The sequence below is a fragment of the Glycine soja genome, chromosome 16, assembly GCF_004193775.1.
Source record: "Glycine soja cultivar W05 chromosome 16, ASM419377v2, whole genome shotgun sequence".
Lineage (NCBI taxonomy): Eukaryota > Viridiplantae > Streptophyta > Magnoliopsida > Fabales > Fabaceae > Glycine > Glycine soja.
Window position 1 is genome coordinate 32,450,358 of NC_041017.1, and position 26,474 is coordinate 32,476,831.

Sequence of the window (26,474 nt, forward strand, 5' to 3'; positions counted from 1 at the left end):
TTTTTATCTTTATTTTTAAATTAATTTTTAATATTTTTTTTAAAAATATCAATAACTAAAAAAACCTTGTGTTACAATATAATCGTTTATTCTAAATTTAAAATATAATTTATATGTTTAAAAAATAATGTATTATAAATTTTAATTATAATATAATTTATATATTTAAAGATGTTTATTCATTATGAATTTTAGTTATATCAACGAAACAAACTAAAATAACTCCTTGGATGTTGCATGGCATGACCCATGAGCATGTGAGAAAATGGAAAGCCGGAAGAGAGACATGGAGTTATAATAATATCTTATGCTTACTTGTGATTGGGCCACGTGGCACCAACTTGACACAGTGGACCCGGTTGAAATGCAAGAAAAAAAATATCTTGCAAGGTAGGAGCCTTTTCCACCAGATATTTTCCGCAGCCTCCCAACCACGCAGATTCACACGTGTCGACACATGATTGGCTCTCACCTTCTTTCTTCGGATTCCACGACGTTGTTCTGACTTCTGCAAACTGTAAGCTGTTTTCCCTGCACGAGTTTGGAGTTCCATCTAAAATACCTAAATAATCCTCACGTTTTATTTATGAAACAAGGTATGGGAATTTTTATTTACTTTTATATATTTTTTAATTTTTTCAAAATATTTATTCATATAAGATTTTAATCTTTTAGATTTCATTGTGCATACGAAAATTCATCTCTTTAAATTTAAAACAACTTACGTAAAACTTAAAACTTAATCATGTATGCTCAGAATATTCGTTTTTCAAGTGTATGCGTTAACCATCTTCACAAATGTTTATGGGTTATTATAAAGGCAATACCAAGGAATCAAAACTTTTATTGACAGAAACTGGTAGCGTGGGTAATGTAGCGGTAATTCGGTAAAACAGATTCACAATGTGTACAAGCACGACCAAGTTAGGCTTTACCTTGTATAATTTCATGGTTCCACTATAGTTTGTTATAATTCTTTTAAAGTGGGTTAGGATACAAAATTTTAATGGTGGAAAATAATTTATAAATTTCTTTAATCTAAAATTCACTGTTTTGATGTGTTTTTTTTTTAAAAAAAAATTAAATTTTTAAAATTTTAAAATAGAATTTTAATCAACTAAAAATATGGATGCTTAATTTTCTTTTAAAATGTGAGAAATTAAAATTTTCTTTTTAATAGAAGAATTTTTCAAAAAGTTGTGTATTTCCTTATAACATTCATCCTCTCTTTTACGTGAAAGTTCTCGAAATCTTATTCTTGAACTCATAATTCTTCTCTCATGTCGATGATTCTTTTATTCAAGAAACACCGAGAGCTTGCGGAGTGTCGATCGGGGGTGTGGGTGTAAGGGGACATGTAAGCCTGGACCATGTCTTGCGTCGTTCATGAGATGATCTGGCCAGGTATAGTGGTCTACGTCGTCATGTCTCGGTTGTCTCGTGGAACTCTCAATATTCTTTTCTTTGGAAGCACACCAATCATATTTTTTTTATATTCATTTTTTTCCACCCTCATAATTTTAATTTTTTTTTATCCAAACACAAAATTTTAAAAATAAAAGAATTTCAATTAAAATATTTAAAATTCTTAGAATTTAAAATTTTTCAGAAAAATTCTCTTATCCAAACCTACTCTTATACGTTTTGTTTCCCCCTTTAAGTAAGTTTGTCTTCACCAATTAACCTATTAAAAAACTCAATTTTATATTAAGACTTTAAATAAATCAATGGAATTGTTCTTAAATAAATGAATAAAATCATAGGCTAACAAATCTATCACTAAAAATCCTAGAAATAACTGTTAAATAAGGTATAAGACATATCAAAATTTATAATTTTTAATAAAAAAAATTAAAAATATATTAGAGAATATATTTTGTTACCGAATGTGTGAATCAACTGAAATTATTATCTCTTAATCATATTGTTGTTGGATCCGATTTAAATATTATTTTTTTAGTAAAAATTACGTGTGTAGTCTAGAAAAAGAGAAATAATATGTATAATTTTTTTGTTTAAACAAGGTGTATTCTGTATTAAAAGAAATTTTGCCCAACCCTTAATGTAGAAGATGCATGTCAAGTCAAATTGATGTGATGGGTATGTATGTAATTACATATACGTTACATACATACATACATGAATGTAGAAGATGCATGACGTGTAAGAAGCGAGAGGAAAATATCTTGCCACGCGGGCACAGAGCTTCTCTGAACTCTCCTCTTAAAGATCTTCTCTTCTCTTGGCTTCCTTTTTGGCTCTCTGTCACCATAAGTAACCACCAAATCTTTTCTTTCATGAAATTCTATTATTATTCACACAAAGGAGGAAAAATCAACACGAAGATCTCATTCTCGCAGCTGCACCGTTTCACCTTCTAAATCAGAGTACCGTTTTTTCATCAGATCCGTATACAAAACTCCTCAGGTACATACATACATACACAGTGTTTATTTGTTTATTTTTAGTTTTTTAATTATTGTTATGCAATTTTCTGCTAGATTTTTGTGTGGTTATGTCTTGTATTCGAGTTTTGTTGTTGGTGTTTGTGTAATTGTGTTGATTATTGAAGTGGATTTGGTTGTTTCTTTCTTAATTGTGTTGTCGGATATTTTGGTGATAGTTTTCATTTTTAATATTTTTTGTTTGTTTCTGGAAACCAGTTTTTTTATGATTAATTGAACTGTGAAAATTGAACACGTTTTGGAGTTTATATCTGCTACATTTTTTTTCCTGATTACATTTGTTTCGGTATTTTGTTGGTGTTTGTGTAGTTGTGTTGGTTATTGAACTGGATTTGATTGTTTCTTTTTTTTTACTCTGGTGTTATTAGATGTTTTGGTGATGGCTTTCATTTTTGATATTTTTCTTCTTCTTCTGGGAATCAGTTTTTGAAGATTGTGAAGAAAATTAAATGTTTCTACCGGAACTTCTCATCCTCATTTTTTTTCCTTTGGTTTTCCATAACTGCTCTGTTAGACAGAGCTCTTTTTTGGTTTACATCTGGTACATTTTTTTTATATATTTTCTGACTACATCTTATTTTCGAATTTTGTTGTTGGTGTTTCTGTTGATTACTGAATTGGATTCAATTGTTTTATTCTCTCTCGTTTGATTTTCTAATCTGTATTGAATCTAAGTTGTTATTAGATAATTTGGTGCTGGCTTCTTCCTTTACGGAAGCCAGTTTTTTAAGATTACTTGAAATGTTTTGAATGTTTCTACGAGAAAATATGAATCTCATTATTTTTTTTTCCAGAATTGTTCTTGCTCGGTTTAACAGGATTCTTTTCTTGGGTTTTCTATCTGCTCTGATTTTCTATAAACAAGCCATCAATTTAGGTTCTGTAGTAGAAATCACCTTCAGTTTCAACATTTTCAAGTGTGAAATGTAACAAACAACTAGAATTTGCTAAAAGGATGCATTGATATGTCATCCCATTGAACATTATTTTAGTGCTTATTATTTGTGTTTGCTGAAATATGAATTTTAGTATACCAATCCTTGTTGATGGATACTGAGATAAAAATATGTATATGCTAAACAGGGAATGTTGAATTACGATATTTTAATTCTTGATTGGTAGCCGGTTTTGGCTGGATTTGGGTTGTTGGTTTTTATATCAGAAGGAGAAAGGAATAGGTTGAGAGTTGAAAGTGAAAGTAAATTTCTGTTTCAATGGCTGCTGCTTCTGGTGAAAGGTGGATGGACCGTCTTCAGTTTTCCTCATTGTTCTGGCCTCCCCCACTAGATGATCAACAAAGAAAGGTACCATGCTCATATTATGTTTTCATGGGGCTTAAAAATCCCAGTGGGGTGCTTTTTAGTTTTTACTATTGTTAATCCCTCTTTCTCTCTTAATCCATATCTTCTTCCCAGTTACTAAGCCAACCTTATATATCAATTCCATGTCCTTTATGAATATAATCAATAGTTCAAAATATCCTTATTAGCCTTTGACTACTCTCACTCTTCATAATTAATTTTTTATTTTTGGATTTGTGTTTGATTCAATATATATAATCTCTTTTCCTTCATTACATATTGATCTTTAAATATAATTTTTAGAATAAAATTGATTTTTGATATTTTTTAAATATTTTTTAAATTAGTTGGGATTATATCCTTATTATCCCTGCTCTGTCCTCCTTTTTGCATTTTAAAATTTAAATTATTGCTATTATGAATATATTATTAACTTCAAATTTAAATGAAATCATTTTTTATTTAAATTATAGAAATTAATATTATTTTTTAACTCAAATGAAATTGAATCAATTGTTGTTATTATGAGTATGATATTATCTTTAAATTTCAAATTAAATTATATTTTAATTTTAATTTTTGACAAATCCTATTGTCTTTAAAGTATTATTGTTTTTTTACAGATAAAATATTATTTTTGCAATAATTATATTATTATTTTCAAATGTAAATAAAATTAAATGTTATTTTACGGGCTCGGCCTGGTTCATCTAGTCCACTGATCTAGTCAAGATTTTAGGAGCGTGATGGACCAAGCTAATTTTGAGGACTTAAAATATGGGCTATTTCGTTGACACTCAACTACTCTACAAACAAAATTTTGTCACGCCAACAAAATTTCCTATTTGACACTAAGTGTTTAAGTTTTTTTTTTTAATCTCCTTATGTCCCAAAAAAAAAGTTTTTTATCTCCCTAATTTTAATGGCTTTAATTAAGCAATAAACATACATCACTCATACATAATTACATATAATTGTAAGTAATATTCCTTTATAAGGAGAAAATATTAACTGAATTATATCTTTTTTTACATGAAACATGTCTTTACTTTAAATGACATTGAACAGTTAATAACAAATTTTCAATAATATTAGTTAAGATAATAACATGAATATCATATAAACACATTTCCAACTAACTGTTTAAGAGTAAGTATATTATTCTGAACATAAATAATTTCTTAACCTGACAATAACAAATAAATTATAATTCAGAAAATTCGAGTCAAGTTACAAGAATGATAATATCCACGTCACCTTTGCATTTTTATTTTTATTTTGAACAAATTATAATTTAAATAAGTTACTTTGTTTCACAAGTGATGATCAGCATTTTCCCTTTATTATCGTGTATTCAAAATAAATAATATGAGTAGCATTTGAATTATATAGGGATGGTTTAAAAGCCTATTTATTTTACCATGCGTGTTTTCAATAATTCTAAAAACTGTCTCTAGTATATAAATTATTTATTTTTAATATGATTGAGAGAAAAAATAAAAAAATATGATTATTATTTGTACACCGCTTAATAAATATTTATTTATTTATATCAATGCAATATCTATTATGTTTATTTATACAGTTGTGATATTTTTGTGATGTTATTAATTAATGTTTTCATGCTTACCATTTTTTATTTAAATTACTAATTAAAATATTAAAAAAATAAACATTTGTGCAATGTGCCATTACATAACTAATGTTGTTGAAAATGAGAAACTTAATAGTTTGTGAATCCTCACATCCTCTCTAAGGTATTTTAATTTAACAGGATCTTTGGTGCTTTGTTTCTCAAGTTTTGATTCAAGGGTACCAGATCAAAACTGATAAATTGAAATCAATATAAAATATCCAATTATCTCCCATAAGTTGGTTCATCCCAATGGGACCTTGGAAAATTGTTTGACAGTGGATTTTTATGACAAAAACTCTATTGAATTTAATGAACATTGGCCATTTGGAAAAGGAGAGGAAAATACAACCTTGGAAAACTTGCTTTATCCTATTGTTGCAGAAACACTCGAGCTAAGTCAGTTCAAATGGGATATCAATCATAGGAAATGGAAACATACAAAAGAGGCATTGGAATAAATAAGCTTCAGTAAAAAGCCTGTTTTATTAGTTTTCAGACAGTAATACTCTTACAATTAGAAATCATGAGTCTTCCCTTAATCCAACAAAATGATAGTGTGTGTTTGTTTTACTCAAAACACAGGTTCAACGCAATTCTTGTGAGATGAGGCTTTGGCGTTGAACGTGGTTTAACACCAAACCAAACAGCTATATTTTTCATATATAAATGCCCTTAACAAAAGCAGATCTATCAACGTAGTTTTACTTCCACATGAGTTTCCCCAAAGTGTCAGTTTTTGATAGAATCTCTTAAAGCAGCTCTTTTACCCGTCTATATTGGTAAAGATAAAATATAGTTTACATAAAGATTTGCTGATATCATAAAAAATGAAAGCGAACACTTTAATTATTCCTATGTAATTTGTAATACAATAGAATACAGTGATAAGCAGTAGCCAATAAGATATGTACAAACTTATCTTTAAATTCAAACAGAAATTTATCCTTATCATATTGGAAAAAAAAACAGTTCTAGAAAGGCTTAATAAATGCTAATGTAGAAAGGCTTTTTTCAAACTGAGTTGTTGAATTGGGCAATGCTTTAATACTTCACAGGAAAGAACAGCTCTTATTGTATTTTGATCACAGGAGAATAAGAAACTCCCATATATAATGCCACCAGATTGCTTTCATTTAAGGGTTTTTGGTTGCCTTTAGCACTACTCCTAATAAGTTGTCCCGATGCTCTATTCGTTAAGATAATGAATAATGAATTTGATAGGTATTTCCATTTCAGTCTTTATATATCATACTAGTCAGAAAGCAGCAGCATTTTAGTCATGTGTAACTGAAAATATATATTTCCAAGCCTACATATAAGCACTTTTATGTTACACATTATTGTTTTTTCATTTACTTGGTTGTTATGACATATATTTCTTATTTTTATTAGGATCAAGTTGCTGCGTATGTTGAATACATTGGCCAATTTACATCAGAACAATTTTCTGAGGATATTGCTGAGGTATGATAAATGCAACTATATTTACATATAAACTCAAAAAGTGCAACTATATTTACATCAGAACAGTTTTGTACTTTGACTTATGTAATCCAGGAGTTTTATCAAACACACTTACTGGTTTGTGTTGCTTTGACAGTTGATCCGCAACCATTATCCATCAAAAGAAATGCTCCTCTTTGATGATGTTTTGGGTATTTTTGCTTTACTTAGTATTAGTTTCAATTATGATTTACTCAACAGTAACTTATGACTATTTCTTGTCCAAATAACTAATTTATTCATTCACATGTACATCCAGCGGTACTTGTTCTTCATCATCCAGAGCACGGGCATGCAGTTGTGCTTCCAATTATTTCATGTATTATTGATGGTACGCTGGACTATGATAAGACTAGTCCTCCATTTGCTTCTTTCATTTCTTTAGTCTGCCCAAAAAATGAGGTATAATCCCTTGGCTTATATTTTGATTCTTTTTTGTACATAATTCAAATTCATATAAAAATAAGTTTCTAGTTTGAGAAACGCAATTACAAATTATCACTTAAATAAAATTGTTATGACTATTGGTTTCTAATTGATTTAAGTATATCATTTATTCTGGTATCTGCTAAGATATTTCATGGCAACCTTTTCATTTATTCTGTCTAATTTTACAGAATGAATATTCAGAACAATGGGCTATGGCATGTGGTGAAATTTTGCGTATTTTAACTCATTACAATCGCCCCATATACAAAATGGAAAGGCAATATTGTGAACCAGAAGTAAGCAGTGGCAAAAGTCATGCAACGACTAATGATTCTGTAGATGGGGAGTCTGGCCATAATTCTTTGATGCAGCAGGAGAAGAAACCTATAAGACCCTTGTCCCCTTGGATTACTGATATATTACGAGCTGCACCTTTAGGCATTAGAAGTGACTATTTTCGGTGGTGAGTATTTTTCATTATGCCTACAAAGTCATGTATGGTTTTGCTTCTTTCGGTTCAGATAGATGATATTAGTAATGCTATGTACGTTTTAGTTCTGCCTGCAAGTTCTAGGGTATTTAATGGGGAGGCTATTTCTGTTCAAGGTTTACCCTGGCTCAAACCCAATTGTATCTATTGACTCATAAATTATAAGTTTTGGAAACCAAAGTGTAGATAGTTAGAGATAAAGAGAGTGGTAAAGAGAGAACCACATGAGTAAACTGCAGTTTGGCCAAGCCCATATACATACTAAAACCCTTTTTTTCTAAATGACTCTAACATAAAGTAAACCACCACTTGTGTTTTTGTTAAGTTATGAACCTTGGTTTATTGGTGTTTCAAAGGATTAACCTAGAATAGAATGGAGTGTAGCATAACCAAGCTCAGGGCTCAGCAATATCATTTTTGTTTTGTCAATAGCATGCATTGGAGCAATATTCATTCTGTGATTTTAGTCTGTAATTCTTATACTTTGATTCTCTTGCAATTGTAGTATAAAATGTTTGATTATATCAATATGGTTGAATCAAATGGTTCAGTTATCTTGTTTTCTCTTGGGCTCTAAGTAAACTTATGCTTAAGTTAATGAAAATTGTCATGCATTAACAGGTGCAGTGGTGTTATGGGTAAATATGCTGCAGGAGAACTCAAGCCACCTACTATTGGTACGTTCTCCCTTACATAATCAAACTTGAGTTTTCTGATTTTGTACTTCTGTTAATGTGATATTCAAATATTTTGCAGTTTTCCATTTCTTTTTACTTGATGTCTTTTTTGTATAATTGATCCATGAAACTTAAAATAAAAATTGACTTCTCCCTATCTAACATAAATCACCCTGTGTTATTTAAGTGAAAAACCTTATTTGGACATACTTGATACGTGTTAAAAATCTCGCATTGACTAGTTATATGTCCAAATAATGTATATAAGTGGGGGACAACTCTCATCCTATGAGCTAGCTTAGGGGGTTGAGTTAGGCCTAACCACCTAAGTCCAAATTCATATATGGTATTTGTCTACATTCTAGATGTCTATTCCTAGGCATGAGGGGGTGTTATTATTTGGCCAAGTGCATTTGTCCATGCTCCAAATATTCCAGTCTTGGGTGTGGGGTGTGTTTAGAATTAATATCCCAGATCAACTACAGATATGGCCAATGTAGTTGTAGTCCTTATAAGGTTTGGTCAATCCTAAATTCAAAGAGTACACATGTAGCAATTTGATTCATTCATTTCTAATTTTCCATTGAACAGCAGTATAAAAAGGCATTAATCATTTTGATTCTCGAAAGACAAGATTTATAATAATCTTTTCTTAACTGAATTTGTTTTTCTTTAGTTTCTGCTCGCGGTTCTGGGAAGCATCCTCAACTCGTGCCATCAACTCCAAGATGGGCAGTTGCTAATGGTGCTGGTGTTATATTAAGTGTTTGTGATGATGAAGTTGCTCGATATGAGACTGCTACTTTAACAGCAGCTGCTGTCCCGGCACTCCTACTTCCTCCTCCAACAACAGCTTTGGATGAGCATCTCGTTGCTGGATTACCGGCTCTAGAACCATATGCACGTTTATTTCACAGGTTATTCTGAACTCAATACCTTTCTAGTTATTTTGTTGTTCCTTCAATGCATTGGCCTGAGCAAATTTATATATCTAAATTATCTAGATATTATGCCATTGCGACTCCTAGTGCAACTCAAAGACTACTTCTTGGACTTTTAGAAGCACCCCCATCATGGGCTCCGGATGCCCTTGATGCTGCTGTGCAGCTTGTAGAGCTTCTTCGAGCTGCTGAAGATTATGCTTGTGGAATAAGGGTAAGCTGTATAATCTTTATGCAAATTCTAACCTGGGGAATAGTTAAGAAATCAGAAGTAGAAAGTATTATTGAAAAATAAAGCATTTATTATATCAAATACACAAAAGTCATTCATACTTATTTTGTTTACTTTGTGATGATTGCATTGATGAGTGCCCCAAGATTTCATCATTATAGCTTTAACCAAGACGATAAAAGCCTTTACTGACTAGGTTGGGTTGATTACATGAATGAAATGATACCATGTTGTGTTTTATTGTTTCATAGTGCGAGAAATGAAATGAGGAACATGATGGTGTGCAGTCCGAGTGGCATGTGCCTGTGGTTAGTGAAAGTCATATGGATTGTACATATAGATTGTGCCATGGATGGGATAAAAAGAAAATGAAGTGCTCAACACACACACACACACACACACACACACACACACACAGATATATATATATATATGCATGGGATTTAATAATGTACACTCTCATGTTTTTTAGTATGTGTGCATTTGGATGTTTTCATCTGCAGAAACATTATGAAAGCTTGAACCCAACTGACTGATTCAGTTTTTTTACCTTCTCTCTAAATGTTAATACAGCTTCCTAGAAATTGGATGCATTTTCATTTCTTGCGTGCTATAGGGACTGCAATGTCCATGAGATCTGGTGTAGCTGCTGATGCTGCAGCTGCATTGCTTTTCCGGATACTTTCTCAGCCTGCTTTACTTTTCCCTCCACTAAGGCAAGTTGATGGAGTCGAAGTTCAACATGAACCTTTGGGTGGATACATTTCTTCCAATAGAAAGCAGGTTCGGTTACTCTTTGCAAGTTACCTCATTTTTCTCATTTTGTATGGTAATGTAGAGCTAATTCTTTATGCATGCTGAAGATCTATAATATATATTTGTCTATCAGATTGAAGCTGCTTCAGCCGAAGCCACTATTGAAGCTACGGCCCAAGGCATTGCCTCAGTGCTTTGCGCTCATGGTCCAGAGGTAGAGTGGAGAATTTGTACCATTTGGGAAGCTGCTTATGGGTTGATTCCATTAAATTCCTCAGCTGTTGATCTTCCAGAAATTGTTGTTGCAACACCACTTCAACCTCCCATACTCTCATGGAATTTGTACATACCCCTACTCAAGGTTCTGGAATATCTTCCTCGTGGTAGTCCGTCTGAAGCATGTCTCATGAAAATATTTGTTGCTACAGTGGAAGCTATTCTTCAGAGGACATTTCCAGCTGAGTCCACTAGTGATCACAAAATAAAAACAAGATACTATTGTGTGGGGTCTGCCTCCAAAAACCTTGCTGTGGCAGAACTTCGTACCATGGTTCATTCGCTTTTCTTAGAATCATGTGCATCTGTTGAGCTTGCTTCGCGCCTACTATTTGTTGTCTTAACAGTTTGTGTTAGTCATGAGGTCCAATTCAATGGAAGCAAGAAACCAAGAGGTGAAAATAATTATTTAGTGGAGGAAATTATTGAGGATTTACAAGCAGTATCTGAAAGCCAGAAAGAAACAAAAAATAGGAAAATGAAGAAGCAAGGTCCTGTAGCGGCATTTGATTCCTATGTTCTGGCTGCCGTTTGTGCTCTTGCCTGTGAGCTTCAGCTGTTCCCTATGATCTCACGAGGAGACAATCACTCAGTCCCCAACAATGTACAAAATATAGCCAAGCCTGTCAAAATAGATGGATCTTCCCATGCATTGCAGAATGGCATAGATTCAGCAATACGCCATACTCACAGAATTTTAGCAATTTTAGAGGCGCTGTTTTCATTGAAGCCATCTTCTGTTGGTACCTCATGGAGTTACAGCTCAAATGAAATAGTTGCAGCTGCTATGGTTGCTGCACATATTTCTGAACTATTTAGACGGTCAAAAGCTTGCATGCGTGCTCTGTCTGTTTTGATGCGTTACAAATGGGATGATGAAATTCACTCTAGGGCTTCGTCATTGTACACTCTCATAGATATTCACAGAAAAGCAGTTGCATCCATAGTTAACAAGGCAGAGCCATTGGGAGCAACCTTTATTCATACCCCTATTTGTAAAGACCCCTGTGATAGAAGTAAAAGAAAAAATCAGTGTGAAAATAGTAGGTGCCTTGATCCTGGGCAGACATCTACTTCGACTTCTGAGGATTCATCCCGCTCAAAATTCAGCAAAAAAAGTGAGAGAACTTCATATTCAAATGAAGCATCAGGATGTACCTTTGAAAAAGCTACCACAAGTCTCCCATTTGATGCTTCTGATCTAGCCAATTTCTTAACTATGGACAGGCATATAGGATTTAATTGCAGTGCCCAAATTTTTCTGAGATCGAGGCTTGCAGAGAAGCAACAGTTATGTTTCTCTGTAGTATCACTACTATGGCAGAAGTTGATTGGATCTCCTGAAACTCAACCTTGTGCAGAAAGCACTTCTGCTCAACAGGGGTGGAGACAGGTACTATTACATATATTATACTTGTACAACTATTACCCTCTTTGTTTTTTTAAATGGAAAACTATTTTTGATCCTCTTTTCTTCTCATGATAGAATTATGCATGCTTTTAATCTATAATGCAAGGTCTTGTTAATCATAGACATAAGGTTCTCAGAGCTACTGGTGAAAATAGAAACTAATGATAATTTGAATTCATAAGAGTATTGCAATACTGCCTCCAGAAGAGGTGTGTCTTTAGTCCACAAGCAAAAGATGTAAAAGTATTAGGTTTTCAGTGAAGTTGAGAAAATGTTTTTGTATTCTGTAAAATGAAAATCCAGTTTACTGAAAATGAAATATCAGCTATATATAGCTGTACAAAAAAGAGCTAAAAAGATAACCACCTGTAAGGCTGTAACTAACCGAGAGTTAGTTAAGAGTAAAGCTGTCAATAAAACTAAATCTTACTGATAACTGCAATTATCCAGGGATTATACATAAATTGATTACAGAGTAAAACTCTTCTGTAATACCCCCTGCAAGCTCACGAGGGGAATAGACCAGAGAATCAATTTGTATAAAAAAATAGTGTACTATTTTATCATATTACATTTATCAATTTGTTTTCAGTTTTTTTACCTTGATCTGTCATATTTTCTCTTCCCTTCTCCTTATCTAAACCTTGTAAGCTTCAACACTGATGTACTGATAAGTCATAATTCAAAGAAAATGGAGCCTTATTTTGATCGATCATTTTGATAGGGAGAGGAATTGAAATGAAGAGTACTCAATGGAGATACTTGAAAATGAAAAGCCAAATATAGTTCTTATCATATTTAGCGCAAGTGTAAATAGATAGTAGACTGCTGCAAAAATCAACTAGTGATAAACTCCTTGATTGATTGTAATGATTATATACTATAAACAAGACAGTAGCATGCAGCACCAAACTCAATTTTTCTCAAATGTATTTGTCTCAAAAGATATAAATATGTATATGCGTATGCCAATATGCCATATGTTGTGTGGATTAAAATACCATTATTATATGCCTATTTTCCACAGAAAATGTACATTATTAATCAGTATGTGATTTAATGTGATATAGGTTGCTGATGCATTATGCAAGGTTGTATCTGCATCTCCTACGAAAGCAGCTATGGCAGTTGTTCTTCAGGTCTATTTTTGTCTTTTAATGAAATGGTTGCATAAATAATGACTCTGAATATGGGCTAGGACACCTGTTTTGTTTAGTCAGGATTGTTAGTATTTTTGGGACAGGCTACAGAATTTTTGAATTACCATATTTAATTCCCACATGAGACATAGCTTTTAATGTATAGAAAGTTTAAATATCTTATGCAGAAGAGCTCATCTAACCTGTGTTCCAAATCTGCTTCCATTTTGTAGATTTTTTTAAAATATTTCATTTTTCATCCCTTGACTTGTTGCTTGTCAGGCCGAGAAGGAATTGCAGCCATGGATTGCCAAAGATGACAATCTAGGTCAGAAGTTGTGGAGAATCAATCAGCGGATTGTAAAATTGATAACTGAACTATTGAGGAATCATGATAATTTGGAATCATTAGTAATTGTGGCAAGTGCATCAGATTTACTACTACGAGCCACAGATGGAATGCTGGTGGATGGAGAAGCTTGCACTTTACCACAGCTGAAGGTAACATATTCAAACATTAGCTTATCTATGCACTTTCAAAGGTTCAATGTCTTTCAACCAGAAACCTGTCTTCAATTCATGACCACATGGCAATAATGACTTTGTGAAAAATAAAAGACAGAAATGTTTCTTTCAAAATTTACTTACTAGATGTTGTTTAATATTTAATTTGACTCCTTGAATTTTGAATATTTAATTCTATTAATCTATTTTATGAAGATTTAGACATAACAAATGATTTTTTTTTTCAGATAAATAATTGCCAGTATTCTTTGGTACACATAGATGCACACCCACCCACATATCTATTCATCAATTCCTTGCTCCTTTTTCTTCATGTCTTTATATGAGAAATTAAAGATTTTGGAGCAGGTAATATGTATATATATATATATATATATATATATATATATATATATATTTTCCCTGGAGGTGAAATAACAATGAAATTTATATGCTATATGGGAGACTTTGTATGGAAAGCAATTATATAAGGAAATTAACTTTGTGCAACCTAGTGAGGAATTGTGCTCAAGTATTGCACAACTGCTTCCTTTTGGTAGCCTTTTAATTCAAAACTTCCAGACTAGTAACCTGAAGAAATTGCCATAAATCAATCCTCAGTTATAAAACATTGAGCAATGATTTGTGGTACTGTAAAGGAGGATTTGATATTTCATAGGTTTTCAGGTTTAACCTTAAGCTTTTTCTGATGTTCGTATTTCAATTTTTTGTAAAACTGGCCAGCTATTGGAAGCAACGGCGAAAGCGGTTCAACCAGTGATTGAGTTGGGAGAATCTGGACTTGGAGTGGCAGATGGGCTTTCAAACCTGTTAAAGGTAAACAAACTTTCCTCATTTGAACTGGAGCCTATACTAAATGTAAAATTTTGTTGAACTTAAAAAATCTGATATTAAATTAGGGGTGGATATATGGTCTGTTTAAGGCTCAGCCCACAAAGTCCACATTTTAAATTGGCCAAATAAGTTCAATCCATGAAATTAATGGACTTTTTTTCAAGGTCTATAGCTAACCTGCAAAAAATCTGAGGATCAACGGATCAGCCCACAGGCCCACATAGTAATTTGAAAAAAAAAAAAGTGAGAAATGTATAAAATTAGAAGAAAAAAGATTGATTTCATTTTTTAAGCTAAAATATATCATATTAAATATACCAACATTTTAAACACAACAAATTAACAATAACAACTTAAATTAAAGACCAAAATTTTAACACAACAAATTAACAATAATTATACATTGAATTTAAACAGGACAGATAGTCCACAAGTCCGTGGATAAAGTCTGGGTCTGCAAGCTTAGCTGATTAGACTAAAAAACTCGATATAATTATATAGACTTTAAAAAAAGAGACCCGTTATCTGGCCTAGTTTGCGAGTCTGGGCATGTATACCCACTCATGTTTTAATTTCAACCGCATATGACACGGTATACGTTGTCACAACCAATAAAAACTCAGGATACGCCAAAATAATAACAGAAAGAACAACAAAGCCGTTGCTCAAATTATTTTATTGTCCTGAATTTTAACTGATTGTGCTTACAAGCTAAGAAGCACCACAATCACTTATAAATAGTAGCCATGTCATGTTGTATTACTTATGCTCATTTTTAAATTTTAAAACATAAATTCTCTTTTGTGATTTAAAATTTGTATTTTATGTTAACTTGAGATTAATTTTATACCTTATAGTGCAGTCGTGTCGTGTCCTAAAAATTTTAAAATTTCTCATATTCCCATGTCCATATCATATTGTATCCATATCCCATGTTGTATCTATATGCTTCCTAGCCATAAACACTGTCTTCGTGCTATAATCTGCTCTATTTGAGAAAAGAAATTCAAGTTTTGAAACAAGAGTAACTCGTGTGTGTTCTGTAGTTAAAATAGAATTGTTGACCAATATCCTTGTGCATATGCACATGCAGTGTCGCCTACCAGCTACAATCAGATGCCTTTCTCATCCAAGTGCACATGTCCGTGCTCTGAGCAGTTCGGTTATTCGTGACATTTTGCATACTAGTTCAATTGGATCGAGTCCTAAGCCACTGCAAAAGAATGGCATCCATGATCAGTACTTAAATTTTGATGTCATTGACTGGCGAGCTGACGTAGAAAACTGCTTGACATGGGAAGCTCACAGCCGGCTTTCAAATGGATTGTCTATTGAATATCTTAACACAGCTGCGGATGACTTAGGCTTTGCTATTTCTATCTGAAATGAAATGAGACCATATGTAATCATCTTAGTAATTTATGTTTAGGAACTTAAATTAAGCTTTTCATGACAGATATTATCTCAAGATTTGTATAAAACCTTGATGTAATCTATGTTTAGGAACTTAAATGGTTTGCAAATAAGTAAACCTTCTCATTCTGCTAGTTTTTGTTAGTAAGTCACAAGCTAGAAATTGTTATCCCATCTCTCTTTTTCCCAAACACGACTTCAAGCAATGATGACCGTATATAGAAACTAGTTTCGTATTATGCTTGTTATGTTTACTTAAACCAGCATCCTCTTCATGGTCATGCTCTTCATATAAACTAACATTTACACAAAGGACAAACCATTAAGCCAGCATTTATTTTCAAATTTTGTTTTCAATTTCTATATAAAGGTCACTGTTTTCTTCATTCAAACCAGCAAAATATTTTGGTGGTATCCTTAATGTTTATAGCATGGTATAGGTCCATGTTCTCCAATTGATGCAGAAAATTAATCTGTAAAGTTCCTGAATACTAATTTACTATTTTAAGCGTAGAGACTACTTTACTTTCCTGTTGCACTCTACGGTTTTTATCAATGGCAACTCTCACGTTGGTGGTTAATATTAAGAGATGACAATAGCTTGACCGTGAAATATTAATAAGAAAATACCAAGTTTGGCCTAGGTTAAACACATTGAAAAGCGTTTTAAGCCAAATGAGAGTCAAATCATGGTTATGCACACAAAATCCAAAATGAATGGTGTTTTATGTTAGACCAGTTCCCCTATATTCTAATTACCTAAAGGATTCTATATGTCAAATATAAGGTGAATCAGGTCATTTGACCAGATTAGCATGTTAATGGCAGAGAGTACAAGTAATGGGCTGAAATTAGGCCCAGTGTGGGCAAAATGGTGTAAACCCTTGATGTGATCTAAAGAGGGAGCCGAAAAAGTATGGAAATTGTTAGTTTCTGGAAACTAATTTCCACAAAACATTTTTCAGAAACTAGTTTCCGGAATTCATTTTTAACTCGTGGAAAGTTTCTTACATATTAGATGCACGTTATTGCTATTGTTGGATCTGGACTTCTCTAGTTTTCACTCCCCTTCTCTTTTTACCATTTTTTGATGATGCTTTAATTTTTGTTTTCTGAATTGCCTCTATCTCTTCTTCTTTTTTTGTCTATTAATTATAACCATCCTTCATCAGGGAACATTTTGTATTCTTCAAGTTCGTGAATCTATGTTTTAAATTTATTGGTTGACTAATATTAGTAAACGTTAATGTTGGCATCTCGGGAGTAGATGGATACAATGCATTTCTCTTTGTCAATCGATGAATTTTGTTTGCTCTCAAATCTATAGAGAAGGAAATACCTGTGCAGATAGGTTAGTTAACTATAGTTCTAAGAATCATACTACTTTTGTTTGCTGGAACTCAGTTCCTAGATTTTTAAAGGATGATTTCTTCCGAAATAGAAATGGTCTTCCTTTCTTTAGGTTTTGCTAACTCTTGTTTCCATGGGTTTTGATCCAGTCCCCCCATGTGGTTTTTCATCCTTGCTTTTTTGTTAAATTTTTGGAGTGCTTCCCTCTTTGCACTCCATAACTTTTACAAAAACAAATCTTACAGAAACTGCTCTACTTATTTGACTAATTGCAAATAGTTCATAACATATTTAGTTGGCAAAGTAAAGGACGTCATAGGTTTAGAACTTGCATTCTAAACACTAATGATTCAGAGTACTCACTGCCAAGAGGAAGAAGTGCTACTAGGTCTTTGATGAAACAAAATTAGGGGGATTTCCTTTTCTTGGCCAAATTTGTGGTAGGCATGTATCCTATGAGCATTATACCCAGTTAGGAAATAACTAGATGAGAATACAACTTGAGTGGCATTGAATTTCATATTAGGTGCTTTGTCCTTGACAAATCTTCCAATTGAGACAAGTAACATAAAGTGATAAGCACCACGTCTGCGGTTCCAATATTGATACTTGTAATTGATAGTCTGACTGTAGTCTATGTGCGACTCCGTATGTGATCATTCCTTTAATTCTTTGAGAGACTCACTCTTCAATTTAAGTTTGATAAATGGTGTTTAAGATGTCTGTTTTTCAAATGGAGAATCACATTTTTTAATCTATTAACTTAGAATCCGATGGATAAGAAAACTGCTATGTAGTCAAAGAAATTTTCATTAACCTGTGTACTGGCAAAACTCCCCAAGTTCAAATAATGTTTTGCACTTGTTGGAAACTCATATCATACTAGTTATTTTAGTTTATCTTGTTACTACTCTGGAGTTTTTGCTAGGATCAACAGTAACCTTTCGTGTTCCTCCTTCTTTTACCCTTCACTACCCATTCAGTGGTCAGTAATCTTGAGTATATATAGTTTTGGTTTAGGAATGAGATCTGTTATATATGTTAGTCAAGTGTGTAATGAACTCAAATCACTAATTATGTTCATTTGTGCGCAGTACCTTGAATTTTAACTTTTACATGAGGTAACTACAAATTTTGATTTGTGGCTTATTTTATTGGTTCTGTTTATTGCTGAAGAGTGAAAAGATTGGTAAAACAAAAGTGTTTGTCGAGTTGGTCAAATGCTAGAACTAGACACTTGTAGAAGTGGGGTCTTAGGAAAGTTCGCAAGCATTATTCATGGGAAAGTTTGTTCCTATTTCTTGATATGTTGATTGTCTGCTGTACAGATTCAAGCTGCATGCAGAGGTGTCTCTACTTGTTTCCTTGAAGTATTAGTTTAGCTTACAACTTACAAGTTGTATTTAGGGGAAAACTTAAATTTGAGAAGTTTCATGAGTTTTTTTATGGTGGTTGCTGAGCAACTTGCCTGGCAAGTTTATGAGGGATTGCAGTAGGAGGCTTCTAGTCTGATGATTTAGTGCTATTTTCGCATGCATGTCGCTCGCCAACTTACCTCTCTCATTTCAACTCCATTCCCGAGCCGACAAACAAAGAAGAAGAAGATAACCCCAAGTGAAGATAAAGAGGCTTCACCATGGTCAGGACTTAGAGGTATGCAATGGCTTTGGTTTCATTTCTCTTTATTCTATATATGTATCTGTTTTTGCTAACATCGTAGAAAAACTGACTATAGCTATTTATCTAATATTGTAGAGTGTTGAGCATGGCGCTACCCTAGGCAAATTTCTCAAACTAGGTTACTTTTAGAAACTAATTCCCAAAAGGGGGCTGTTTTGAAGCTTTTTCCAGGGGGGGTCTGTTTTTGAAGGGGACTCGCCAGTGGGGTTGGCGAGTTGGACACGTGGCAGCGCCTGGTGGACTCGCCAGTGGAGTTGGCGAGTTGCTGTCCACGTGGCGGGTCCCGCCACTCGTACTGACGAAATGCTTTTTACGGAAAAAAAAAAAAATTTTAACTTCAAACGCGTATAACTTTTGATAGGAATGTCCGTTTGAGGCCCATAATATGTCAAAATGCTCGAAATTGAATGAAGTTATACGCGTTTGAAGTTAAAATTTTTTTTTTTTCCGTAAAAAGCATTTCGTCAGTACGAGTGGCGGGACCCGCCACGTGGACAGCAACTCGCCAACTCCACTGGCGAGTCCACCAGGCGCTGCCACGTGTCCAACTCGCCAACCCCACTGGCGAGTCCCCTTCAAAAACAGACCCCCCCTGGAAAAAGTTTCAAAACAGCCCCCTTTTGGGAATTAGTTTCTAAAAGTAACCTAGTTTGAGAAATTTGCCGCTACCCTACTGGAGGGAGCATGACTCAATACTCAATTTTGGTGAGCATTTGTGTGGTGAATTTGGGCACAGGAGACACTTTCGGTGTGTGGGGGGAAACTTAAAAGGGTATTTTTGGGGGAGAAAATATGAAAAGGAGGTATATTGTAATAAGAAGAGGTATATACTTTCGGTGTGTGTGGGGGAACTTAAAAGGGTATTTTTGGGGGAGAAAATATGAAAGGGAGGTATATTTGTAATAAGAAGAGGTATATTTATCAACCGCAAAAAGTTTTATTGGATTGTATGGGATTTTCAGATGAATTTGATATTTACACCTCCAATTAAAAAGTCACACAAGTTCTAGGGCTTTTTTTTATTATTATCAAAATGGGTTAAAAATATAAACTAATTATCATAATGGGTTAGGCAATAAAGCATTTATCAAAATGAGCCAGTAGAACTCTCTAGGAAGCATTCCCCTAAGTAGCACATTGTGTTTTTTGTTTGTCTTATAGTAGGATACGTCACTCTGGTATACTCCTTCCTGTTGTATATTTATCATTGGTCAGATATGAAATGTAGAAAAAAATTCAAATTTCAATTGTACCAATGTTTCAATTATTGTTTAATATTTCACTATATAATTGTATTTCATTGTAATTATAATATATTTTTTATTTTTTGACTTATATTTTATGATCTTAATTAAAAATTGAAATAAATATTAACAAAGTACATAGGAATGAAAACAAAATATAGATGAGTTTATTTAAACTTAAAAGATATTTTGTGTCGGTTTTATTATAATAAGTAATTTTCTGTTTGTCTATTTTATCATCTGAAATAAGTATTTTGTGTTGGTTTGACTAACACCAAATGAAGTAAAAATGTGTCTCTAAATCTAGTAGTTAAATATGTATTTACTTGACAGGATGAAACATATCATGGTGTACCTCCTACTACGACAAATAAAAAACACAAGGTATCACTCAAAATAATACCTCTTACATTCCTACATGTCAAAATTCACTCATTTTGATAAATACTTTGTTAACTAACTCAATGTGACAATTAGTTTTAATTTTTAGCCCATTTTAATAAAAAAAAAATGCCCAAGTTCTAATCTAGGAAGCAATTCCACAAAATTAGCAAGTTCTATAATACTAAAAGACTTTTTGTTGTCTTGACTTCATACCACTAGATTTGGAAGTCCTCTTTAAAATATCATGATAACCCCATTAAACACAGCAGGACTTGTATACATTTTTAAAATCCTAATTAAATATCACCAGACTTTTTTTATCACAAAGTAATCTTTTAGAATCCTAATTAAATCTGCCACCCTTATATATATATATATATATATATATATATATATATATATATATATTCTCTAAATAATTGTGAAGACTTTTTCCAAAAACAAGTGTGAACATGCAAAATATAAGGCTTAAGGGAAATATCAATCTATGCTTCTCGATTTGGGCAGAGGAGATGTTTACGACAGATCAATGTTTAACTCATGGAACTTTGGTAAAATAACATAACATTACAAATAGATCATATAGTCTTCAAGATGGAGTGTAAAACCTTCACACTTTAAATATCGATAGTCTTAGCTTATAAGGGAAGATAACATAACATTACACATAGATCATATAGTAAAACACTGCTAAAGTTTTTGAAACGGTGATTTTGCACCTATCAGATCTGTAAACTTCAACACTACATTTATTTCACTTTGAACAATGCATGACACTTTCATCCCATAGCTGATCTGCAATAAGCTGCAAAGTTTATGGTAAAATTTAGAGACATAATTTACTGATCAACTGCTCTAAATTGAAAAGATAACTAAAAATAAGGGTACTAATAGTATTTAACTGATGTTCAGAAAGAAAAAAAGTATTTAACTGTAAAAACTTCTTAAGAGGTTTCAACACTAGAGAAGTCTTTTAATAACTTGACTACTTCTGATCTAAATTAAACATATAAACACAAATTTTAAATCCTTTACCTCCATAAATGATCATTCAATTGATACGCAACTAGCATTATTAGAAGCATGAACAAAAGAACAAGGGGAATCACTTATACCCAAATTGTACGGCTAAACTTAGCTTAAGTGGCATTTCAAGGTGGAGAAATTGTTGAAAGCTAACATGTGTATGTCAGAGACAAATTAAGATTGAAAGAGATGTGAGGGATTGGAAAAATAAAGAAGTTAGGATGAGCTAGTATGAAGAATTAAATAAGTAATTTCTATGTGTATATTCATGCCAATTTGAGCATGGAAAAACCAAAAAGACATATAACTTCAGCAGAGAATAAAACTTGGTGAAGTTTAAAGAAAGATAACAGAATTACATACCTACTAGCCTTTGAGCCCGTAGTGACACTTTGCCGCTTTATTTACAAAACCATTTGGCATATATAGTTTGTCAATCTATCCAAGAACCTCAAGTAAGCATTTCTCCAAGGTGTCCAAAATAGTATTGAAGCTATTAAGCCCCAAAAGCCTGTGAAGTATCCTAGGCCAATGCTCATGTACAATGCTTTTGAGAAAACTGGATTATCATCTGTTTCATTCCTTGTTGATTCTTCAGGCTTCATTGACGTCTCATCTTCAGGACAACTTTTATTGAGTTTTGTGCCACAAAGATCAGGATTTCCTTCAAAACTAGAGGCATCAAAGGTCTGCAACTGTCTTCCATCAGGGATTCTTCCAGAGAGAGAGTTGTTTGACAAGTCTAACACAGCCAAACGATCAATTTTGGAAAGAGATGTAGGAATTTTGCCAGAGAAATGATTTCTTGACAAATCAACAAATTCTAGTGAATTTAAATTCCCAATCTCTGAAGGAATTTCTCCACTCAGATTGTTTCTTGAAAAATTCAAAGAAACTAATCCAATCAAATATCCTATCTCTTTTGGTATTTCTCCTGTTAAACTATTACTTGAGATATCAATGCTCTTAAGTCTCACCTCTGGATCCTTGAACCCATATTCGACACCTTTCCACATCAAAAGTATATTAAGTGTATAACCACCTGTAGTGATATCACCATAATTTTCTACGTAAGTAACATTGTACCAATATATACGAGTTTGAATTTCACTTGAGTTAATGCTCTTTACGGACAAAGCTGTGAAGTTTTTTATGCATGTTGGAATTCCTTGTGACAAGTTATTCCTTGAAAGATCCAGCAATTGAATATGCCTTAAATAACAAAGATGAATAGGAAGATCACCAGAGAAGTGATTCCCTTTCATGCTCAAGATTATCAATTGATGCATACTTTCTCCGATCCATGATGGTATGGGACCTGACAACAAATTTTCTCCCACATCAAGCAGCATTAAATTGTTGCAATTCTTCAAGGTGGAAGGCATTTCACCCTCTAGACTATTGTTTCTTAAAACCAAAGCTTCCAATTTAACAAGGGTTCCCATAGACAGTGGAATGTTTCCTGACAATCTGTTATTGCTCAAATCAAGAAACAATAAAGAGTTTAGAGATTTCCAACAATCTGGCAGTTGCCCCTTTATATGGTTGTTTGATAAATCTAAAGTTGACAAGTATACAGCTATGCTTGTGTCACATAAGAGTGAAAACAAATCTGAAAATTTGTTTTCAAAGAGCATTAACTTTGAAGCTTGTTGCAGAAAATATGGAACTCCACCCTCAAATTGATTTGAATTCAGAAATAAAGATGGTCCATAGGGAAGATTGAAGGGTTTATTTTGGAATCGAACCAACAAGATTGTTGTGAGACATATTCATCAAGTACATATATTGCGAGTTGGTCCAAAGCCACTCTGGTACAGTGTCATTAAGCCCAGTGTCAGAAATATCCAGAAATACCAATTGATATTGAGTCTGGAGCCAACCAGGAAAGCTTGAACCTAACTTGCACGATGCTAGTCCCAATTCTAGCAATTGAAAAGGAGGAACCCAGCTAGAGACAAATTTTAGGGACAGTGAATTGTATGACAAGTATAAGTATTCTAATTCGGAAAAATTAGAAAGATGTGATTCAGAGATGTCACCCTCCAAAGAATTCACCTGCAGGTTCAAAGTTTCCAACTCGGATAGTAATCCAATGCTTTTAGGTAGCATGCCAGTGATCCGATTATAAGATAAGTCCAAACTATTGAAAATGTCTCTATTGCACCATGAAGCATCTTGAAAGAAGCTAGAAATTTCTCCACTCAAGTTGTTCTTACCAAGGTATAATTCCTGCAATGTGCACATGTTCCCAAAGAAAACTGGAACCTCACCTTGTAGTTTGTTAGAAGAAACGTCAAGTACTTGAAGTGAGTTCATTACTTTCCCCAATCCATCTGGTATAGGACCTTCTACCAAGTTACCAAGAAGGGTAAGGATGTGAAGATTGGTGGTGAAGTTAAAAAGCCAATCAAATATGGCTTGTGATTTTAACAGATTATTAGAGAGATCAAGGGAGACAAGAGAAGATGAAAAGTTTGTCACGGAAGCAGATGATACTAGGAAACTTCTGTCCATAAGACTACAGTTTTGTAGATTAAGCGTTTCAAGTTTGGAGCAGAAGATGAAATTACCTTCAAATATTGATGATGTCATATTATTATAAGAGAGGTCAAGGATCACAAGAGAAGGAAAGTTTGGATATAGAGGAGATGACAAAACAATATTATTGTAAGAAAGATAAAGCTCCCGAAGATTAAGGCTATAGTTGAACAACAATCTAAATGCTGATGAAGTCAGCATATTTTTGGAGAGATCTAGGATGGTAAGGGAAGTGGAAAAGTTAGACTGAGAATCAAACAAAAGTTGAATATCATTATCTACAAGATTTCCATCAACTAGCCTCAACTCTTGCAAGTTTGGAATAATCTTACTAATAGTTTGTAGCCAGAGATGAGAGGATCCAAGATTCTGTAAAGATATCAACTCAAGATTTGTCAAGGAGTAGAGATTAGACAACCACTCTGCATCATTGGCCTTGATATCAAAATTGCTGCCAAGCCTAAGAGTATGCAACATAGGAAGATTCCCAATACGAAAAGGGATTACTCCAGAAAGTGAACTTCCTCCAAGACCAAGATATCGCAATTGTGATAGATTTCCAAGTTGATAAGGGATTTCACCACGAATATCATCATTGTCACTCAGATCCAAATATCGCAAACGTGTAAGCTTCCCTAGTTGAACAGGAATTGCTCCAATGAGATGATTATTGTTAAGATTGAGATACTCCAGCTTTGAGAGATTTCCCAATTCACTAGGAATACTCCCACTAACTTCAGAATAGGAGAGGTTGAGATACCTTAACATGGATAAGGAGCCTATGAGTTTTGGAATGTGAACATAAATAAAATCATTCCAACTGAGGTCCAAATATTCCAAATTTTGCAGGTCAGTCAATAAAGTAATATTGATTGAACCTGTCAAATATGCATCGTGACCCTGAAGATCAAGCATCTGTACATGACCTGTTTCATTGTTGCATTGAATTCCTTTCCATTTGCAGCAATCTCCATTGTTCTCATCCTCATTCCATGTAGACAGCATGCCAGCATCATCCAAAACGCCTTCCTTGAACTTGAGGAGTGCTTGTCTTTCTCTCTCTATGCACTTAACTTCTGCAAGTTTACCTGGCCAGTTGAATCCCAGAGTAGATTCTGAGGTATGCAATAAAACCAGTAGTAGTACATTAAATTTTTTGAGAAAATAGGTTCTCATTGTAATGATGGGAGTTGTGATCAAGTTTTTCTCTTTTCTTGTGACTTGTGAGTATGAAAACTCGATGGTAGGATTTATATTCATAAAACTGCACGGATGAATGGCTATGTATGCTCTTGGTTCTAAATCATGTTTCAAAGACAATAAAACGACAAAGTTTCAAAAGTGGATTAGATAAAATGAATCAATAAGTAAAACAATTGTTCCCTTTTTCTTAATTTCTTGATTTTAAATTGACATTAATTGCATATTTAACCACAATTATTTTTAGAAAATAATCATTCTTTTAGAGCACTCTCTCAAAAGTTGATAAAATGATCCATTATTTCTGCAATAAGTTGAACCAAACACACTAAAATAAGGATAACAAATTAAGCAACCTTGAAGTCTAAACATTTTCCATGATATGTCTAAGATTTTGAGAAAACGAGTCATTTGTTTATCTTTTCAGTTCTTATTCATGTAAGACTTGCAATTGGAAAGTATTAACCTTGTTCCTTCTCATGTATTAAATCTGAAAAATGCATTTCATCAACCACCCAAAGTGGAGCCCTTGAATGCATAACCTAGTCAAAAGTCCTATGCATGAATGTTACGCATCTTAATTGTGTAGTACTGACTTTTGTTCTCTTGCAATGCATCTTTATCCATTATTTATTTCAGTACAATCCCATCAATGGAAGTAGATATCAAACAATCTGGGATTGACTGATATATAAAATATGACCGAGGAAGCAAATTTCTCAGTATGGATGAAAAGGATGGAGGAACTTTGATTTTTTTTTTTTTGGTGACAACAAGACCAAGAAGATCAAAGGAATTGGCAAAGTGAGATTTTGCTAAAGTAAATAATGCATTGAGAAACAAATGAAGTTGATAATTAGAAAAAACATCTACAGGAAACATTCTGTTATGCGGGTCTAGAGATAAAAAGTATTTATATTAACTTATAAATTAACATTCACGTCTAAGATTTTGCGAAAACAAATTTAACTAAAGTAGTAGTAATTTATTTATCTTTTCGTGTTCTTATTCATGTAAGAGT

General features: G+C 33.2%; 3 protein-coding genes across 4 annotated transcripts; 1 reads left to right on the top strand and 2 right to left on the bottom strand.

The window, feature by feature from the left end:
- Positions 1–2,196: 2,196 nt before the first annotated feature.
- LOC114390866 (protein GIGANTEA-like) lies at positions 2,197–16,264 on the top strand. Of its 2 annotated transcripts, none has more exons than XM_028351776.1 (15): positions 2,197–2,427; positions 3,549–3,769; positions 6,795–6,866; positions 7,003–7,057; positions 7,165–7,307; positions 7,523–7,797; positions 8,446–8,501; positions 9,178–9,418; positions 9,506–9,656; positions 10,248–10,457; positions 10,564–12,099; positions 13,188–13,256; positions 13,539–13,757; positions 14,505–14,597; positions 15,709–16,264. In XM_028351776.1, exons 2-15 carry the CDS (start codon positions 3,680–3,682, stop codon positions 15,997–15,999), a joined length of 3,501 nt encoding a protein of 1,166 aa, XP_028207577.1. In that variant the 5' UTR covers positions 2,197–2,427; positions 3,549–3,679; the 3' UTR covers positions 16,000–16,264. The 2 variants fall into 2 exon arrangements, with proteins under 2 accessions (XP_028207577.1, XP_028207578.1); XM_028351777.1 differs by having other exon boundaries at positions 2,210–2,427; positions 3,628–3,769.
- Positions 16,265–21,182: 4,918 nt separating this feature from the next.
- On the bottom strand, positions 21,183–23,378 carry LOC114390284 (receptor-like protein EIX2). Its single transcript, XM_028350990.1, has 2 exons — positions 22,076–23,378; positions 21,183–21,491 (listed from the first exon to the last, which is right to left on the bottom strand). The coding sequence occupies exon 1, from the start codon at positions 23,347–23,349 to the stop codon at positions 22,117–22,119; it is 1,233 nt and encodes a 410-aa protein (XP_028206791.1). The 5' UTR covers positions 23,350–23,378; the 3' UTR covers positions 21,183–21,491; positions 22,076–22,116.
- A 65-nt stretch (positions 23,379–23,443) lies between these two features.
- On the bottom strand, positions 23,444–25,429 carry LOC114389976 (receptor-like protein EIX1). The gene has a single exon (XM_028350668.1). It carries the CDS (start codon positions 25,427–25,429, stop codon positions 23,444–23,446), a length of 1,986 nt encoding a protein of 661 aa, XP_028206469.1.
- Positions 25,430–26,474: the final 1,045 nt, after the last annotated feature.